An 18,389-nucleotide genomic window follows, 5' to 3' on the forward strand; every position below is an offset into this window, starting at 1 on the left:
TCAGTCATGCCATAAGAGAGACCAAAGGAAAACAAGCCATCCAGAAGAGCAACCATGACAGATCTGAAACCCGAATAGATTATACACGTTTTATAGAAAAACAGAAAAAAGATCCAATTAGATGAACAATCGTTTCGTTGACCTCGCACTTTACATGCCGAAACCACCCATGCCGCCCTTCTGGTTCGCCTCACCCTGCATCTTCTCGCTGACCTTCATGTTGACTTCGAAGAACTTGCCAACACAGCGGTCAATGCAGACGGACTCGCCCTTGTTCAGGTCACCTTCGCGGTAGTCGTTGGGAATGCACTTCTTGATGCAGGACTCGGTGAGACTGGTGGTCATGAGTGGGTTAGTTAAGTATAAAAAGTGTCCGGGGAATAGGCAAATGTTTGGCAGGAAAGGAATATGAGCGTTATAAATGGATAGACAGGATGATAATAATTGAATCTTACCGGCTGAACATGTCGGTGACCATCTCAACTTCCGTCTCAGCCGCAGCAATCTTCTGTTCCGAGGAAAGCTTGGGGGCGCCGCCGAAGAGGAAAGACATGATGACGATGTGTAGTGGGAGTGGTGTTTTTTAGCTGGGTTCAACAGATTAGTAGCTAGTTTCAATATAATGCTGGCAATATAAGGAGCAAATCAGTCACTCACAAGTGAGAACAGAGTTTATCAATGTGTCTTACAAGGAGTATGAGTTGAATGCGCTGAACGAGCTGCCGGAGCAGACCTGAAGTTGCCGGGATTCGAAGCTGGCACTGCCGCTGCCGCTCCTCACCGCCTTAGGAATTTTCGCCGGATTTGCCAACGCGTTATTTCCCGCACAACTTGGCTCTGTTCTTTTTCTCTTTCCTTCCTTTTCTCAAAATGTGAGCACGTAGTAGTTCTCTTTTCACTCTCAATGCAACCAATTCGCCCGTTCAGGGCGTCGTCGTTGCGGGTTGGAGGTCTTTTGTCTAGGTAAGCAGTTTTATGTTTTGCTGTGTTTTTCACAATACCTCTTTTTATCCTGCACTTGCATGATGAGACATACCCTTCCAAATTACAGAACCGCTGCATTGAAGCTTGGGGGTTTATCTTCCAAGTTATGAGTAACAAGGAAGCTTTATGTCTTCTGATTTTATCTTGTCTCTGCTATCATTTTGTATGGTATTTGTCTGTTAGACATCTTGCTAACGGCATGTTCAGGGCAGGACTTCCGATTTCCCGTACATCGCAGGCCTTTCAGACTTCTGGCAGGCTTGCTCGAGTAATACAGCACACTCTTGCACCTCTGGTACAAACAAGGCATAACAGCGTCGATGCGTATCCTGAGAAGGCGTTCAAGAGGCGTGTGCAATTGATCGAAGAGGCTGTTGCTGAGTCGTATCCCCGGCTCGCGTCAAACAAGAACACGGTGAGCTGTGCGGAATTTCGTGGCCGCTACAGCCATCTAGCAGATAATGAAATAGTAGAGGATGATACAGTTGTTATTAATGGTAGGTCCTAGTTCTAGCCTAGCTGGCCCTACCATGTCGTCTCGTACTTAAATCAGTAGGTAGGGTACGTACCTTAAGACTTGTTGGAGGCAATTTGATATTCTTCGACTTAGTTCATGATGGCCATAAAATTCAAGTTATGTGCAATCGTCGTCGACTGAAGGATATCCCTCCGGCGACCTTCAAGCAGTTCTACCGGATGCTTCGGCGTGGCGATGCCTTCTGTATGTTTCACCAGCCGCTCCTTAGTATTCTGCTCTAGACTGAACGATATCCTATAGCCGTAACGGGTAATCCTCACCGGACTGAACGAGGTGAACTCACTGTTCTGGCGACCGAATTACCGCAGCTTCTGTCGCCCTGTCTGCATGATATTCCCGTTGATGCCCAAGGGCAGGAGAATTCGCCGTACCCTCGACATGTTCAATTCCTTGCGGACCCGGAGACAGTAAATGTCATCAGAGCTAGATCGGCAGTTGTCCAATATCTTCGCCAATTCTTTGTCGACCGCGCTTTTATGGAGGTTAATACGCCGATTATCGAAGCTGTTGCTGGCGGTGCAATTGCTCGTCCATTTCATACTACAGCCACCGAGTTTCCAGATCGCCAATTGTCGTTACGGATTGCGCCGGAACTCTGGCTAAAGAGGTTGGTGGTAGGAGGGTTTGACCGGGTTTTTGAGATTGGACCTTCGTTCCGCAATGAAGGTATTAGTCTTCAGTCGAAGTGTTTGAACGAAAACTGACGATTTGTGACAGGCCTTGACAAAACCCACAACCCCGAGTTCACCACTTGCGAGTTCTACCACGCCTACGCCAACCTGGAGGATCTCATGACCACAACCGAGCAGCTGCTTTCGGGCCTGGCTGAGCACCTTACAGCATTCCATCAATCGTCACCCTTCAAGAGGCCTAATCAGGAAGACACACCTCTGCCGTTCTCCCATCTCAATTTCTCTGCACCCTTCCGCCGACTCGACTTCATCACCTCCATTGAGCAGAGCATCGGGCAGAAACTGCCAGACCTCGCATCTCCCGATGCTCTCGAGCAGGTGAAGGCAATCTTCCGTGACCGCAATCATGCACTTCCAGATAAAGTGACCCTCCCCCGGCTGCTGGACGAGCTCTGCAGCATCTACGTCGAACCTCAGTGCATCGACCCAACCTTCATCGTTAACCCGCCGGAGTGCTTATCACCGTTGTCTAAGTCCTTCATCCACCCCACCACCAACCAGCGCGTCGCCGCGCGCGGAGAGCTTTTCATCGAGGGCCGCGAAGTCGTGAACACATACGAAGAGGAGAATTCGCCGTTCGAACAGCGTCGCAAGTTTGAAGACCAGGTTCGGTACAGCAAGCAGGCTGACGAGGCGGAAGAGATCGACGAGAGCTACTTGAAGGCGCTGGAATGGGGTCTCCCTCCGACTGGCGGCTGGGGATGCGGTATCGACCGTCTCTGCATGCTATTCACGGGCATGACGAGAATCGGGGACATTCTGCCTTTTGGCAACTTGCGCAAAGTGACCACGCGTGCTGATGCAGCGGCCGAGAGTCAGGCTACCGAAGGGAAAGAAAACTAGACGGCGTTTAGTGAATGGGAAGACACGATGACGCGTCTTGCGGCGGCACTCTCATTGGCCCGTTGCAGGCGAGTGGATTTTCGCGATTCTTGCAAGATCTCGTCTTGAGTGTCTTCTGAACGTTCAGTCCTGCAGACTTCGCTGGGCTGCTCGACTGCTGGGCTGGAAACCCAAACGGGGATCAGACCGACTCCAACTGCAGCTATGAGCAAGCTGCCTGTACATTACATGAATTCTATGTTATAGTAACCACACAACCCACCTCTTCATTGTACATATCCACAGTCCAGATATCACAACTCTCAACTGAATCCAACATCCACCTCTTCATATTCCATCCATTCGGCCGATGCCATCCGATAAGAAGCGCCGATAAGCACGATTGACCGGCGCGGGCCGAGGGCCTCCATCATCCCACCTGCAATCTTTTCCCCTCATTATCTCCTCTTCACCACCAACACTCTTACAACAACAAAACCACCAACATTAATACCAACACCAACAATGGCTCTCGACGACATACCCGTAGCGCAAGCTGTCACCGTCAGCCTGCAAGAGCTAATCGATGGTACTTCCACCTAATCCCACTCGACACTCAAAGCTACAAAATAATAAATCTGAACCACTCCAAAACACATCTTATCTCGCCCAACTAACAACTCATTTTCAACAAAACAACAGGCACAATATCCCCCCAAACCCTAACGGCAGCCTTCGGCCCCTTCTCCCTGGGCATAATCCTTGTCAAAGATCTCCCCCCAACCTTCTCCCACCTGCGCGCCCAAGTCCTCTCCAACGCCTCCTACCTCGCCTCTCTGCCCCCCAGCGCCCTCGACTCCCTAACTTGCCCCTCCGCAAAATACCTCATCGGCTGGTCCCTGGGCAAAGAAACCCTCCGCGACGGCCACTACGACACGCACAAGGGCTCCTACTACCTCAACTGCGCCTTCTACAAAGACCCTTCCCTGCAGGGCGCCCCCTCCATCGACACAGAGTTCCCCGAGTACACTTCCCCGAATATCTGGCCTAGCGAGACGGATCTCCCGACCTTTCGGAGCAGCTTTGAGCAGCTGTGTACATTGATCATTGATACGGCGGCGTTGGTGGCCAGAGCGTGTGATCGCTTCGCGGTGGAGAGTGTGGATGGGTATAAGGATGGGTATTTGGAGAAAGTGGTGAGGGGGAGTTTTACGACGAAGGCGAGGTTGTTGCATTATTTTCCTACTGAAGATTCCTCCTCCTCTACAGAATCTACTGGGGGGGAAGAAGGGGCTGAGGATAATGATGATGACTGGTGCGCCACACACCTCGACCACGGATGTCTGACGGGTCTCACGTCCGCGATGTTCGTCGATGAGGAGGCGCATGATCCCTCCTCCTTGGAAGATAAATCCGCTCCGTTGCCGGAGCTCACTACCTCGCCGGATCCTAAGGCCGGGTTGTATATCCGCTCCAGGACGGGCCAGGTCGTCAAGGTGAATATACCGAAGGATTGTCTTGCGTTTCAGACGGGCGAGGCGCTGCAGCTTATTACGAAGGGGCAGTTCCGCGCTGTGCCGCATTTCGTGAAGGGAGCGAGGGGAGTCGGTAAGGTGGCGAGGAATACGTTGGCTGTGTTTACGCAGCCGAATTTGGAGGAGGAGGTGCAGGAGGGGGTTACGTTTGGGGATTTTGCCAGGGGGGTGGTGGAGAAGACGTCGAAATAGGACTGAGTGTGTCTAGTTTAGTTTATTGCATTGGATTAGCTTGCTAGCGAGCTTTTGGTATCTTCTTGAATATAGTACAGTCCAGCTCAATCAATCATCATGTCTTACCCGCTTCCGCTCCCTCTCTCTCTCCTTGTCAGGCATATAGTTCCCCTCCTCTGTTTCCTCTGTCCCACCTCGCAGCTGGTCCATCCGTAGCGTGAAGTCTTCCTCTTCCTCTTCCGATTCTTCTTCCTCCTCCTCCTCCTCCTCCTCCTCCTCCTCCTCCTCCTCCTCCTCCTCCTCCTCCTCCTCATCATCATCACCAACCGACAACCGACTCGTCCCCTCCTCCGCCTCACTAACAGGATTACTCAAATCTGCACTCCCCAACCCCGTACTAACAAGCTTACTGAGCTTCCCTACCTTCGCAAAATTCGACCTTGACTTCGTCGACGGCCGTCCCACATCCCCAGGTATCTTCGCCTCCCTGAAATCCGCCGGTCTCGCCACCCCATCCAGCACGCGGAGATTAGCCCGCCACATCTTCACGTCCCTGGCGTCGCTATAATGCCCTACATCCTCGCCATTCAGTGAGTCAATCGCAAGCGTCTGCGTGCGGAAATCGCCCCAGAACCATTTCTGCCCCTCCGGGATACGCTCGTCGGCTTGGCGGGAGTACACCCGTCCGCGAAGCACCCCTTGCAGGTCATATCCGAGTGCCAGGGATCCGAACATGAGTTGCAGTGCGTCTGGTTCGTAGAGCCGGCCGAGAATCATGTCCTGGGATATGTCGACAGAGGCGCCGGGGTGCATGCGGTACCAGTCGCCGTAGCCGCTCATGCCGACGTAGTTGAAGGCGGAGACGACTTCGTCTGGGGTGAGGGGTTTGATGGGGTGGAGGGTGTTGCTGGAGAGGTAGATGCGGCGGTCGCTGGGGGTGTAGACCTTGCCGCGGATGCGGACGATGTATTTCTCCGCGAGATGTTTGGATCTAAGGGCCGAGTCGCAGTTTTTGAGGTCGAGGCGGATCTCATCGATTACCATTATGTCGGTGACGGCTGGGTTGGGGGTGGAATGGGGGCTGTTGAGGTTGTAGTTCTGGGGTTTTAGGCGGACGGCGTCGCCGACGGTGAGGAGCTCGGCGCCGATGAATATCCCCCGGCTGTAGATGGATGCGTCGGGCCAGACACCTTTGAAGTGGTATTTGTCTAAGAGGCTGAAGGAGGACATGATGGTCATGGCGTATTCGATGGAGGGGTGGAGGTTCTCGCGAGGGATGTTTTGGAGGAAGTGCTCGTAGGCGTTGAACGGCTTGATGGATTTAAGGTAGACGTATTTGTAGTGCAGGGAGTAGCTCTTGTCGGGACTGTGAGGGTCAGGGAAGGTTTCGACGCGGAATCCCGAGTAGTTGATGCTCTGTTCTTTGGGGGATGTTTGAACAATGTCTTGGAAGATGGTGTCTTCTTCGGGGACCTGACTGACGATACCTGCTCGCCATTCAGGAGTGCCCAGCCATCGTTTCTCGCTGGGAAAGTAAATTTGGATCTGATTGTTCTCAGGGTTCCAGGCTAGTTCGCCTTCGAAATCTGGCGTCCAGAGCACGATTTCTCCAGCACGGGGCAGAAAGGACGGTTGCAAGTCCAATTTCTGGATGTATTCGTCAAGTGGTGAACGCTCGGCTCGCCAGTCCATGCTTCCGGGTTCTGTGATGTCCGTCTCCTGTAGCCCTTTTAGCTCAAGCTGTAGCACAGCCATCTTGAAGACGTCTGGCGTTCCCTCGTTATCTGTACAAGGGCATGTCGCCGATCCTGAAAGCTTTCCTGGAGGCCTGCCAGGAGGTCTACCAGGGGGCCTACCAGGGGGTCTTCCGGGTCTTCCTGGTGGTCGTCCGGGTGGCCTTCCGGGGGTTTTGCTTGCGCTTGATCCGGGAGGTCGGCCAGGTGGCCTCCCCGGCGGCCTACCAGGGGTTCGAATAAGCGTTCCAGTTCCAGAAGGTCTCCCCCGAGGCCTTCCAGGACCTCGCTTTTCTGAGCCACCTTCTGTGTATTGCTGTCAGCATTGCACTGGAAGCCTGGATAGCCATGGAAAAATACCTTGTAGCCTCTTTGACATTTTCTCGCAGAGAACGCAGGCGCATGGTTCTTGGCCACCCGTCATCAGGTAATAGAAATGCGGAAAGAACTGCTTCGTGGAGTTGAAATACACATCTGTTGGATGGCCATAGAGGAAACGGTCGTACTGCAAAGAGTTAGGGATGTGAATGCGCTTGGGAGTAGAGCGCGAAAAACCTACAATATCGGGGTTTGCCATACGCGGCCTGTCAAATAGAGCATAACCATCGGGCAGACTGTCCAGGATGTATTCTACTCCTAAAAGCAGGGTTAGTGAGGTGAAAATGCAATTATGATTTCAATATGCTAACAAATGCAGCGACATGGCTCTTTTCCTTTCATTTCAAAGCATATCAACTAACGTTGGCCTCCACATGATGGTACAATTAGGTATAAGTTGCGCCAAACATCTCATTATGGATCCCGAGTACATAGTCCGAAAGGAGTATTGGAGAGGTAAATCACGAACAACCTCAACAGCAGCCGTGCGAAGATGTAGAGTGCTCGATCGAAGTAAAATAAGGCCAAAGTAAATCATGCGATCAACGTACCACGCTCATAAGCTCCCGTCTTTTGCAGCCACATCGAGGCCAGCTTCTCTCGATAGTAACTATCGTCTGGTCTCAGGAACCTCTCATCTTTGGGCCAGTTGTCCTGGGTGCCGTCGCTGAATGCGCGATTGATTGGAATTACGACCATTTTTTGCTGGTCTGATGCAGATGAGTCTTGCATAATGACTGACATTATAGCAGAAGGGGCGTGTTTCCCCTGCAGGAGTAGTTAAACTTAGATAAGATTGAAAATAAGAGCTGGGTATAAGCTGTGATTAGTCTGCACGCAGAAGGCATATTATGGGTTGGAAGGAACACGTGACAGGAACACTGAGTAAGAAGAAGTGGTAAAACCAAAGGGTAGAAATTCAGGAGGAAAGGAGACAATAAGAAAGCTATGCAGCATTGATGATAGTTGAAATGAATGCATGGGACGAGAACAGGATCCGCTCTGCCGCCGTGGGTGACGGTCATGTGACTCTACAGATGGGTAAATCACCACCACAGCTTCACAATAACATGTCAATCTATTTCCATCATCCAAAAGTCTAGGCACAGATTCACCCGGACACTAATTCAACATGCATTGATAAACAAACAGTGGTCAGTGGTCAGTGGTCACGGCCTCAACCAACCTGATCTGAAGTGTAGGAGAGCCTACTGCTGGTCATCCTGTACCTCAACTGCTTCCGACTCTGATCCATAGGGTGGTGGAGCAAGCTCTCCTTCTTCAACCCAGACTTTGCGTAGCTCGTTTTCAATCTCCTCCCGACGCTGTTTCCACTCTTCCACCTTGTCAAGCCGCTTTCGTATCTCCTGCAGCTCCTTCTCTACTCCCAGCTTCTCTTTGGCGGTGCCGATTCTCTCGAACTCCCATTGCTCACCCTCTTCGCCAATACTAATGCTAAGGTTATATGTGTGATACTTCTTCAGCGACGCGCGTGTGGAGATCGTGATCACGGTTATTCCCCGCTCCTTTGCCCGTTGATACAGCAGGCCCTCGACGTCAGAAGAGACCGCTGAGGTTCCTTCATCGAGGAAAGCATAGCGAGGCTCGTGGTAGTAAATTCGTGCCAAAGCCATGCGTTGCTTCTCTCCTCCGCTCAAAACGTCCTTCCACTCCTTGCGAGTGTCCCATCCGCCCTCTCGCCCAGGGAGGTAGCCCAGATGAGCGTCGTCCAGAATTTTCTGCAGTGCAGCATCGGTTATGCCTGCCTCGTGCATGTCGACTGCAGTGTGAGGGTAGATTACTTGATCGCGGAGAGTCCCCACGCTGAGATAGGGCCGCTGGGGAAGGAACATGATGCCGTCAAGCCCAAACCCTCTTGGGCGACTGACCAAACCGCGGTACACTGGCCACAATCCTGATACAACCCGGGCAATAGCAGTCTTGCCGACGCCATTCGGTCCAGATATCAGAAGATGGTCGCCGGAGTGCACGACGAATGACAGCGACTCGATCAGATCATCGCCACCCCGGGGGTATATAGAAGGTGCGACGATGGGAACTTGTTCAAGACGTACACCATCAAATCCGTTATGAATCGTCCCTTGTACATCCGCGAGGGAATATAGCTCTGCATGGGAATTGCGTGGAGGGTAGTAGGCACTTGCATGCACTCGGTGGAGCGTGGATATCAAGCTGTAGACCCGAGACGTGTACCCAGCCAGCTCCGAGATGTCCTTGATACTATACATCATCCGGCCACCCGCATCCGCCAAAGACAGCATCAGACGTTTGTTCGTAATAAACTCCTTCATGCGATCGCGTTCTCGACCAGTCTCCTTTGGCACGTCCACCAGCTCCAGGGCACCACCCATGCCGCCCCAGGCTGGAAGGAATATTGGCAGGGACGTGATCAGGTAGCCAAACGCAGACCAAGCGTATTTCAGGATGACGTCTTCTAACATGTTGTAGCGGATCTTGAGACTGTAAATACCCTCCATCCAGCGCTGGAGATCTTTGAAGCTTCTCATTAGGAAAACCCTTTCGATGTCTGCACCGCCATAGAAAGAAATTTCCTCGGCATTGGCGAGTAACCTTGAATGTAGACCCCGGAAGTCACCCTCTTTCTTCCCCTCGACAGCCTTTAGCTTTCCGAACGGTGGCGAGAGTTTCCTCAGAACTGCTGCGGTACTGAAGTAACCCGTGAGAATACCCGTAAGCGCCAGAGGCCCGAGAGAACGGTACAATTGATAATTAAACACGAATAGGTCCACCATAGGCTTCCCCATGGACGAATATAAAGCGGCTGCTGCAGAACAGAAGAGGGTAAGGTCTTGGGTAATGAACTGGTCTGGTCCTTGGCCAACACCGCCATCCAGATTCATCAACTTGTAGTAGTTGTTGTCGCCAGTAAGATAAAGATCGTGGATATATCTCGTTAGTCGGGTCCGGAACGCAATAGACACCTTTGATTGGAGAAACTTGATCATGGCATTGGTGTAGGAAGCCAGGGTGCCAATGCCGCACCATTTGAGAATGCCCCAAGCGAAAGCGCGCCCTTTGCCAGCGACAAGATCCCTCACAATCTCGCCGTCCAGTCGTGCGATCAGTAGAGATAGGTACGTCCGCAAGAGCAAGAAAACCCCATGGCCCATCAATAATCCTGTCTCTTTGCTACCCCATCTCGGGACCATAATACTCCCAAGACTGAGGAATTGATGAAGAAATGCCAAATTGATCCCTGGCTTTGTGGTTGGCGGCGGTATTTGATTCACTGATTCTCCGTCGCCGACACGAGCGGCAGCAGGTGGGTTCAAGAACAATCGCCGATGCGCATCGAAAGTCGTTTGTTTGGTCGGATGAATCACAACCTTGGAGGTCATGGAGCCCTTATAGGGCACATAGATGGTACGAGTGCCATCTTTGCCTCGAATCCCGGAATTCCGACGCAGCAGCTGTCTTCCTCGTGCACGTTCTTTAGCCCTTTCCCTGAACCATTTGTAGCCTCCATAACCAGAACCCAAGATAGATAGGATCAGTGCGATCGTGGCGATGATTTGGGTTGTCTTTGATGAACGCTTGATTCGGGAGCGAACGAGACTGGCATACTTGTTGTACAGCGCCACGAGGGGATCTTCTCGACGTCGAAGGGTTGAATGAGCGGCCATTATTTCTCGTGTATGGCCAGAAAATCACTTCAAGTACAGACTGTGGGCACCTTATAGGACAGTGCCCTCACGGCAGCTGGCATTCTTAGGCCAGACTGTCGAAGGCCATCAGGAGATGGTGGAAGCGTCCGCAGGGATGACGCGTTCTATATCGTTCCGTGGTGCAATTTCGAGGTCGGAAATGCTGTGAGCAGTAAATATGGGTAAGAATAATTGTGGTTGTGAGACTGTTGTTAGCGGACAACTCACTCAGGAGCTCACATTATGGATGAAGCTGACGATGTTGTGGAGAGTTGATGCATGTGAAGACCTCGGGCCAACATTGCGGAGGGGCGGAGGCGCATCTCACGTGCGGAGTCCCCAGACCTTCATTACATCAGGATTTAGCATCACAGAGACCTGCTCGGTTATTTTAAGAAACTTCCCATAAGCCTAATATCCGAAAAGGTGGTACGTATAACTTTTTAGATTGCTTCTAGGTGTTCAAGTATTCAATGAACCCGTTGACATCATCCGGTTGATGTTGTGGCACTGAATCATTTGATTTCACAGATCATGTACCACATGTAGTAAATGAGGCACCCAAATTGAATCAATTAATCGACAGTAAACCGGCTGTGATAATGCTCTGCGGTATTGAAATTGGCAGGTCCACTCTCTATCAGTCTTACTATGGAGGCCCTTAAGCGCCCAACTTCCTAAATGGGACCAAGTGCGCTGCAACCAAGACCAGCCGGATAGAGAAGTCGGGTACGATTCATGCGATCCACAACCGAATAGAATTGGGGGCATTTTACGCCGTGTGGAAGGAGGGGTCTGATCATTGGGATGAAAGAAGAAGGTAATTCTCGGGAAATTACATGATGGTAGCTATACTCCATGCGACGAAAGTACCTAGACGAGAGTACGGTAGTAACGAGGTCACTGGTTCATCTGATAGAAGTAGTTGTTATCTGCATCGATAGATTGATCTGGTGCAGGTCAATTAAGCTTCAATAGCGGGATGTTGTTGGTAAAATACAAGATTTACCAATATCGCACGAGGCACCTAAATTTGAGGTCAGTGCAGGTCCGGGAGACTTTAATCGGAGAACCATATGGCAGGCCGGCACTTTGGCAACCAAGAAAGCTCGGAGAGATCAAGCGAATCTGGATCGTTGTCAGATTTGAACACGGCATTTCTTGATTCCGATATCTTGGTCTAGCTCTTCCATTTGTCCTCGATCTTATGGCTTGGATGCCAGGAACTGAAGGCATAAACGAATATCTTGAAGAACAAAAATAGCATCCGAAGGCTGCAGTCTCGCACTTGATGCGGGGGTTGGATACAACAGTGGGGATGGCATGGAGATCAGGTCTTACGGGGTAATTACCAGCTCCCTCTCTTGCTGCTGAGTGATGGTATACAAGTCCTTGCCAGCGGTACAATCCAGGCTGTCTCCGCATACCTGTCTGAAACCAAAACTTGACAATCACTTGGATCTCAAGACAAGCAAAGTGGTTTGGAGAATGCGCCATCCCTTGTGTGTCAATGATCAACCATAAAGGATATTGGAATGTAGCACTTAGGTAGAAATAGGATAGGAAGATTGTATTGTTGGGGTTGTTGCTTAACTCCTACCTAGCAAACCCCGCATAATATGGATGACTGCAGTGGCATCTTCTTTGGCAGGAATGGCTATCACCCTTTGAAGCGGACCGTTATTTACGAACGTAGGGTAACACAAACGAAGGAAAGGGGATGCTGATACCTACAGCGTATAGAACATTGAGACTAGGTATGTGTGCAGGTATGCAAGCATGGGTAGGTGGCTAGATAGGATGATCGACTCTCCTCTCGACAACTGCACGGGCCTATTTTTGTTAGAGAGCATCTGATTCGCAGGCAGTCCCAAGTGGATGCATGGAATGACGCCCCGGGCGCATTATCCGCCAGCCATGGTGATGAGCCTTTCCGGACTAGAGCATGTTAATGGTCTTGGAAGATGACCCAAGACCTCTAAAAGCTAGCTGCTGAACAGGGCCTTGGACCCAGCGAAGGAGGAATAAGATTGACGGCGACATGGGAGACCTGAGCAGTCGCTGAAGCCGATCACGGTCGGTGATAGATAGCCAATGGTATGACTTATTCCAAACAGAATAACGGATGATGCATGTCTTGATTGACCTTATAGAATGCTAGAGGGCTTGAAGATGTTAGATGTGAGCGGATTCGTGGTACTGTGTTAGGGCATGGGGGTTTTTTTAGGCTGAGGGCTGGCAGGACGAAAAGCGAATGAAGATACTGATTTCCTCGGAGTGGAGGTGCCCGTCCAGGATCTCAGTCCCAGAAGACTGTAATTTCGACTCGATCCTGTATTAGGAGGTACTGATCACCCACAATAGCTGTAAGTTATTCTTGGGCCTTGCCTACTTGGTATTGGTGCTGCCCGCTTGGCTGAGCAGGAGACCGTCGTCACCTGGAACTGTTTCCGGGGTCTTGAAGAGGATGGAGGGAGGGCCAGGGTGTAGGTCTCCCATGATTGTTAAGGTCATGAGGGATGAGAAGCTGCAGGTTCAGTGAAGGTGGTGTGGACCATAAATTGACCCGACTCGTGCAGACCATACTATTACGGAAGAGAGATGTTACGGCCAAAGAAACCACGGCCCCCTCCCAAAGACACCATCAAATGCTAGCAGATATGCACGACGGCTACAGGTCCTCTAAAGGGACTATTGAGCTGCCAGATATACCCCAGCCTCACCTTGTCAGTGGTGGTTGAGACCACCTTGACTCTTGGCTACCTCCGATTCGTCCTAGAAGCGCCCGCGGAATAAAAGACGAGCAAGGTCCCTGCACCAAGCCTTCTGGGGGGTAACAATGATAACACTTACTTTCGGGCTTTGCTATGTGATCAATGAGAGTAATTATTGAAAATAAAATCAGACTTTCATAACTTCTCCCAATTTTGGTGATATTTCTAACTGGGTGCGACTGCTACATAGGACGGCATAGGCCTGTTCACGAGTCGGAACGTGTTCCGGATGACCTCGAGTCGAAGGCTACTACATACAGAGGACTACTTACTACCTGGGACCGGGCTGTGGGTAGGCGTGTAACTAACTAGCTTCTGCCTATGCATGAATTACATCAGTCTGAATCAAATGAAGTATGGGGGATCCTGCTGGTATCCTTATCATCCACATGTCTGTGCAATAGTAGTTAATCTGAATTCTCTGAGGAGCGTGGTTCACCATCACCATGGGTGCCGGCAAAGATAAGTTGGTACGACAGACCTCATAGTGATTAACCGGTTCCAATGGGGGGTAATCAGGGCGTGCAAACTTCAAGGTACGGGGCATCTCCCGTCAAATCAGGCCCGAACCTGCTGCGAATGGAGACTGAACCTCCGTCCCAATGCTGGACCAGCCAGTCGTAGCAGTTCTGAGAGTGTCTGGCCCCAATTCTGCAGCCCTGCATCTTTTGGTCCAGACCAGACTTGGCCTGTGTTCTCCCGCTTTTTCTTTTTCCATTTTTCTTCCCTTTTTTCATTCGTCTTTTCTCCTGGGGCCCGTACTAATTTCTCATGCGGTTTCCGAGGTCTGCTGCTTTCCTCTTACCCCTTGCCCCCCCGTTTCCCTAAGGCACATCCGAGCATCCATCAATGCTCGTCCCTATTTAACGGTACCTCCTGTATCTCTCTGCACAACTGGTTAGTTAATTTAAGGTCAGCGCATAGCAACACGAATGGAGTAATTTTAAATTATTTTTCATTTTCTGTCTCTTATTATTATCATTCCTGTATTATAATTGTGATAATAATAATAATGATGATAATTTTGGTTTTATTACTATCATCATTGCTGTATTTGCCCGCCCACTTCCACCTCCCTCCCCTCCCCTCCCCTTCTCCTCTCTCACCCCTCGGGCTCTGCGTATTCTTCTGCTAATTCCCTCTTACTCTATCTTTCCTCTTTTCGCTCTTATTCCCTTTCCCCCCTTTCCCCTTCGTCTTTCTCTCTCTTAAACCGGTTAGCCGCCAGTCAAGGAGCTAAGAAATAAGCCACTCTCCACTATCATCAACCGGCTTGCTTGACCACATCAAAACACCACCGCACCTGGGCTGATTCCCCTTGACTTCCGTGCTCCCCTGTCGCTCATCCCGACTGTAGAAAAACCGTCATCAGACCGTCCAACTAGTGGAAACAGGTCTCTTACCTAGTCCGCTGGCTACACTTTTTTTTTTTTTTTGACACTTCCTTTGCCCATCGACTAAGCGAAAGGGACGAACCCACAGCACAAGAAATCCGATCACCAACCGCCGATCAGATTACTTTCTCGGGGGGCACCTTTTTAGAGTTCCTTTTCACCTTAACTTCCCTCCCGCTGGCCAGCAACCCGTCAGCCCCAGTGCAACAAGCGATCATACCCTAGATCGTTTACGTTACAGCTATTATTCCTCTCCAACTAACTAACTAACTAACTAACCCATCTACCGGGCTGTCTGACCGGTGACCTTTGCCTGAACCTTGCCTAAACCTTTTTATCACATTCTACTACTCCGTACCATTCTTAAATCCAAAAGGTCATCACGAGTCAAGAGGCGCCCTGGCCCAACCACGTGATCCCCTACTTTCAAACAGCCTGCACTTCACACGCTCGAACCCTTCCATTCCTGCGATCATCCCCAGACTTGACCTCCAGATCGTGCCGGTCGCATATGCTTTTATGCTCGTCTGCCGCCCTGTATATTCTGGACATTGGAGGGCGGATTGATTGGATCTGCTCATAGCGAACGAGTTCTTTTTAGTGCTGCGCACTAGCCTTATTCCAGGCGGTGGTCCGGGTCCCAGAGCTAAGCAACTCACTGGTACTACCACCTTAGTAACCTGCCTCCATCCCATCCATTCAGTACGTGCGAAGAGCCAGGAGGCGTGACTGCACCCTCTCTCTCTCTCCTCATCTTCCTTGCCGGCGCAACCCCCCTCCCTCCCCTTCTCGGCGGTAACCCTGGTGGTCATTGTCCTCCGACTCCTCTCTATCTCGCTCTCGCTCTCTCTTTTCTACTCTCGCCACTCTTCTTCCCCTTGGCCTTTTTGGTTTTCCTGTCGGCTCAGTGAACCTCGCTCTGCTACCCTCAATGCTCGGAGGGAGCTTGGAGCGAGATTCTTCACCATCAAACTCAAAACCGACCACCGGAGAAGCGCCCATGCCTATCGCGACGAGCCCCCCGGACTCCAGTAAGTTTCCAACACCGTTGTTTCCTGGATTCGCAGTAAAATTCTCCGATGCGCTTCGGTCGGTTCCGAGTATTGTTACTGATATCTTCTTGGTTAGATCCTGAACCGTCGCCTCAGGACCAGCCCGCCACCACCGATGCGTCGCCTCTGTCGAACAATGTAGAGCCCACCAATGCGGCTCAAGAGTCCGTCGCACCGGCCCAGGGCTCGGTAGACGAGTCTGCAGCCACCTCTGCCGACGCACCGAAGAAACATCATCTACTGTTGCCCATTTCGTCGCGTGCATCCTTAAAAGCGGATCGACAGTCTACGCTGGACAAGAGTCAAGACACCGCCCACGATGACTCCGAGAATACTCTTCGCGGTTCGAAAAGAAGCATCTTCAAAGGTCGTAGGGACAGGAGCAGAGGCAGCAGTATGAGGTCGCGTCGGCAGAACCAGGAGGGGGCCAGTATGGAGGAAGACAAGTCGGCAAGCCCTGACTTGCGTGATCCGGCCAAGCCAGAGAGGAGAAGCAAGGTCTCGTATAGGTTGTTCGCTTTCTTGAGCTGTTGTTCCTCGCCCAGCGATGATTCGGAGGACCCTGCCATCCCCGTGAAGAGGACATCCAGACAGCCATCGGTCCCCCACACCCAGGCCACTCCGGAGAAGGCCGACGCCAATGCTGGTGATTCGAGCACCGCGGAATCCAAAGACCCAAGCTACTACCGGGATGAGAAACCCAACATGACCGTGACGTCGAACCAGTCCATGTCTCAAGTGGACGAAGAGCGCACTGTGACTACTTCCGAGCAGGGCGCTCAGCTCGATGGCGCAACGGTACCTTCGGGCCCGGCAGAGACAGAAAAAGTACCGGCCTTGCCACAGGACAGTGCTGATTCACAGGGGCTTGGTGTAGGCCAGAGTACTCAACCTTCCACCACGACCGCCGAAGCGAGCGCTGTTGCCAGCGAAGCGGAGGAACCCAGTCAGAAAACAGAGGAGCAGATAATTTCTACCTCCACAGAGAAGGCTCAGGATACTCCGACTGCTCCTATAGAACTGGATGAATTGCCTAAGCCCCCGGCGTCTGAAAACAGCTATGACGACGAGAAGTACACTTCACACGATGAGGAGGCGACAGTACTTCCAGCCGAATTGCCTCCCCCGACGGGCCCATCCGGACACCACGTCGACACAATGCTAGAGGAGACGCAACAGCAATTCCTCTTGCCACCACCTCTTCCCCATCTTCGGGACAGGAAATGCTTGGTTCTTGATTTGGACGAGACGTTGGTTCACAGTAGTTTCAAGGTCCGCCCTCCCCAGATTATTTACCCAGTGCCAGACTGACACTATGTTCAGGTTCTCGAACGTGCGGACTTCACCATTCCCGTGGAAATTGAAGGGCAATATCACAACATCTACGTTATAAAAAGACCTGGAGTCGACCAATTCATGAAAAGGGTGGGTGAGTTGTACGAAGTGGTTGTCTTTACCGCTTCTGTCTCGAAGGTGAGTTATTCCAAGACGAGGGTTGTCGGCTACGCATTCGCTCACGCTTCATTAGTACGGTGATCCCCTGCTGGATCAGCTAGACATTCACAACGTTGTCCACCACCGACTGTTCAGGGATAGTTGCTATAACCATCAAGGCAACTATGTCAAGGTTTGTCTCGGCCAGCTCCATTCCCTTGCGTGACTAGGATGCTGATCCTTGTGTTAGGATCTTTCTCAAGTAGGCCGCGACCTACGCGACACGATTATCATCGATAATTCTCCGACTTCCTATATCTTCCACCCTCAACATGCGATACCCATCAGCAGCTGGTTCTCTGACGCCCACGATAACGAGCTACTTGATCTGATTCCCGTCCTCGAAGACCTTGCCGGGGCACAAGTGAAAGACGTTAGTCTGGTTCTCGACATTGCATTGTGATGCCTGTAACTCTAGTTCTTCTGGCATTTGCATTACAGCATGCTTATCTTCACATTGCGGGTCCAGTCGGTTTCCAAAAAGAAAGAGTCGTCTGATCTTTGTTCAACTATACGCATGGAACGTCTGCTGGGTCGAGCAACCAGACCATCCGGGCAGCTCACTCCAGTCCCGTTTGGAATCGGAACACTCGCGGCAGTTCCACCATGAAGATGTGTTCCCCTTTCCTGTTCTTCCCCTTTTTGACCTTTTTTCCTTTTACCCCATGTCACTTGCACCGTTTTTCTTCCGAGCACCGGCCATGTTCTTGCGCTCCCAGCGAGCAGATACCAGATTACCCCCGCCAGTCTTGTTTCCTAGTGTTTGAAGTTTCCTTTCTTGTTGCATACCGCAGGCGTCAGTCTTGGTCATCAGCCAAAATTTTGCTGATCTCATGTATACGCTCCCCGATTTACATTCCCTCTTTTCTTTCATCTGTCTCTTTCTACTTTTGGTTCCTTTCATCGTCTCCATTTTGTTTCTTCTTGCTTAACATGTAGCCCATACGAGGCTCGACCCACCGTCCTGGTTATTTTCCTAGTCTCCTTGTGCCCGAAGATGTGGACCCCAAAACCCAGCGTTGTTTTTGTCATTGGTGCGCCATGGTCTGTTTTTTGGTAACTCCCTTGCGCGTGGCATTTTGATTCATGTCTCAAGCGCCTGTCGCTGCTTCTGGTACACGCATAGTCTGAAT

General features: G+C 51.2%; 8 protein-coding genes across 8 annotated transcripts; 3 read left to right on the forward strand and 5 right to left on the reverse strand.

The window, feature by feature from the left end:
• Nucleotides 1-150: 150 nt before the first annotated feature.
• Nucleotides 151-553, reverse strand: An01g03640 (uncharacterized protein; the record flags this gene model as incomplete). The annotated part of the gene is made up of 2 exons (XM_001388757.3): nt 151-334; nt 456-553. The coding sequence occupies 2 exons, from the start codon at nt 551-553 to the stop codon at nt 151-153; spliced, it is 282 nt and encodes a 93-aa protein (XP_001388794.1).
• A 351-nt stretch (nt 554-904) lies between these two features.
• Nucleotides 905-3,057, forward strand: An01g03650 (uncharacterized protein; the record flags this gene model as incomplete). The annotated part of the gene is made up of 5 exons (XM_001388758.3): nt 905-963; nt 1,192-1,481; nt 1,541-1,705; nt 1,763-2,188; nt 2,240-3,057. The coding sequence occupies 5 exons, from the start codon at nt 905-907 to the stop codon at nt 3,055-3,057; spliced, it is 1,758 nt and encodes a 585-aa protein (XP_001388795.3).
• A 504-nt stretch (nt 3,058-3,561) lies between these two features.
• An01g03660 (uncharacterized protein) lies at nt 3,562-4,626 on the forward strand (the record flags this gene model as incomplete). The annotated part of the gene is made up of 3 exons (XM_059747112.1): nt 3,562-3,625; nt 3,739-4,498; nt 4,602-4,626. The coding sequence occupies 3 exons, from the start codon at nt 3,562-3,564 to the stop codon at nt 4,624-4,626; spliced, it is 849 nt and encodes a 282-aa protein (XP_059599588.1).
• A 227-nt stretch (nt 4,627-4,853) lies between these two features.
• An01g03670 (uncharacterized protein) lies at nt 4,854-7,600 on the reverse strand (the record flags this gene model as incomplete). The annotated part of the gene is made up of 3 exons (XM_059747118.1): nt 4,854-6,772; nt 6,839-7,114; nt 7,408-7,600. The coding sequence occupies 3 exons, from the start codon at nt 7,598-7,600 to the stop codon at nt 4,854-4,856; spliced, it is 2,388 nt and encodes a 795-aa protein (XP_059599589.1).
• Nucleotides 7,601-8,064: 464 nt separating this feature from the next.
• An01g03680 (uncharacterized protein) lies at nt 8,065-10,521 on the reverse strand (the record flags this gene model as incomplete). The annotated part of the gene is made up of 1 exon (XM_001388761.3): nt 8,065-10,521. The coding sequence occupies one exon, from the start codon at nt 10,519-10,521 to the stop codon at nt 8,065-8,067; it is 2,457 nt and encodes an 818-aa protein (XP_001388798.1).
• Nucleotides 10,522-13,261: 2,740 nt separating this feature from the next.
• On the reverse strand, nt 13,262-15,522 carry An01g03690 (uncharacterized protein; the record flags this gene model as incomplete). Its single annotated transcript, XM_059747129.1, has 8 exons — nt 13,262-13,354; nt 13,450-13,563; nt 13,651-13,863; nt 13,909-13,975; nt 14,423-14,455; nt 14,569-14,667; nt 14,990-15,023; nt 15,120-15,522. The coding sequence occupies 8 exons, from the start codon at nt 15,520-15,522 to the stop codon at nt 13,262-13,264; spliced, it is 1,056 nt and encodes a 351-aa protein (XP_059599590.1).
• A 119-nt stretch (nt 15,523-15,641) lies between these two features.
• On the forward strand, nt 15,642-17,659 carry An01g03700 (uncharacterized protein; the record flags this gene model as incomplete). The annotated part of the gene is made up of 5 exons (XM_001388763.1): nt 15,642-15,741; nt 15,839-17,034; nt 17,086-17,235; nt 17,291-17,389; nt 17,447-17,659. 5 exons carry the CDS (start codon nt 15,642-15,644, stop codon nt 17,657-17,659), a joined length of 1,758 nt encoding a protein of 585 aa, XP_001388800.1.
• Nucleotides 17,660-17,914: 255 nt separating this feature from the next.
• Nucleotides 17,915-18,169, reverse strand: An01g03710 (hypothetical protein; the record flags this gene model as incomplete). Its single annotated transcript, XM_059747140.1, has 2 exons — nt 17,915-18,081; nt 18,112-18,169. The coding sequence occupies 2 exons, from the start codon at nt 18,167-18,169 to the stop codon at nt 17,915-17,917; spliced, it is 225 nt and encodes a 74-aa protein (XP_059599591.1).
• Between the last annotated feature and the right edge of the window lie 220 nt (nt 18,170-18,389).

Source organism: Aspergillus niger (assembly GCF_000002855.4).
Source record: "Aspergillus niger supercontig An01".
Classification (NCBI taxonomy): domain Eukaryota; kingdom Fungi; phylum Ascomycota; class Eurotiomycetes; order Eurotiales; family Aspergillaceae; genus Aspergillus; species Aspergillus niger.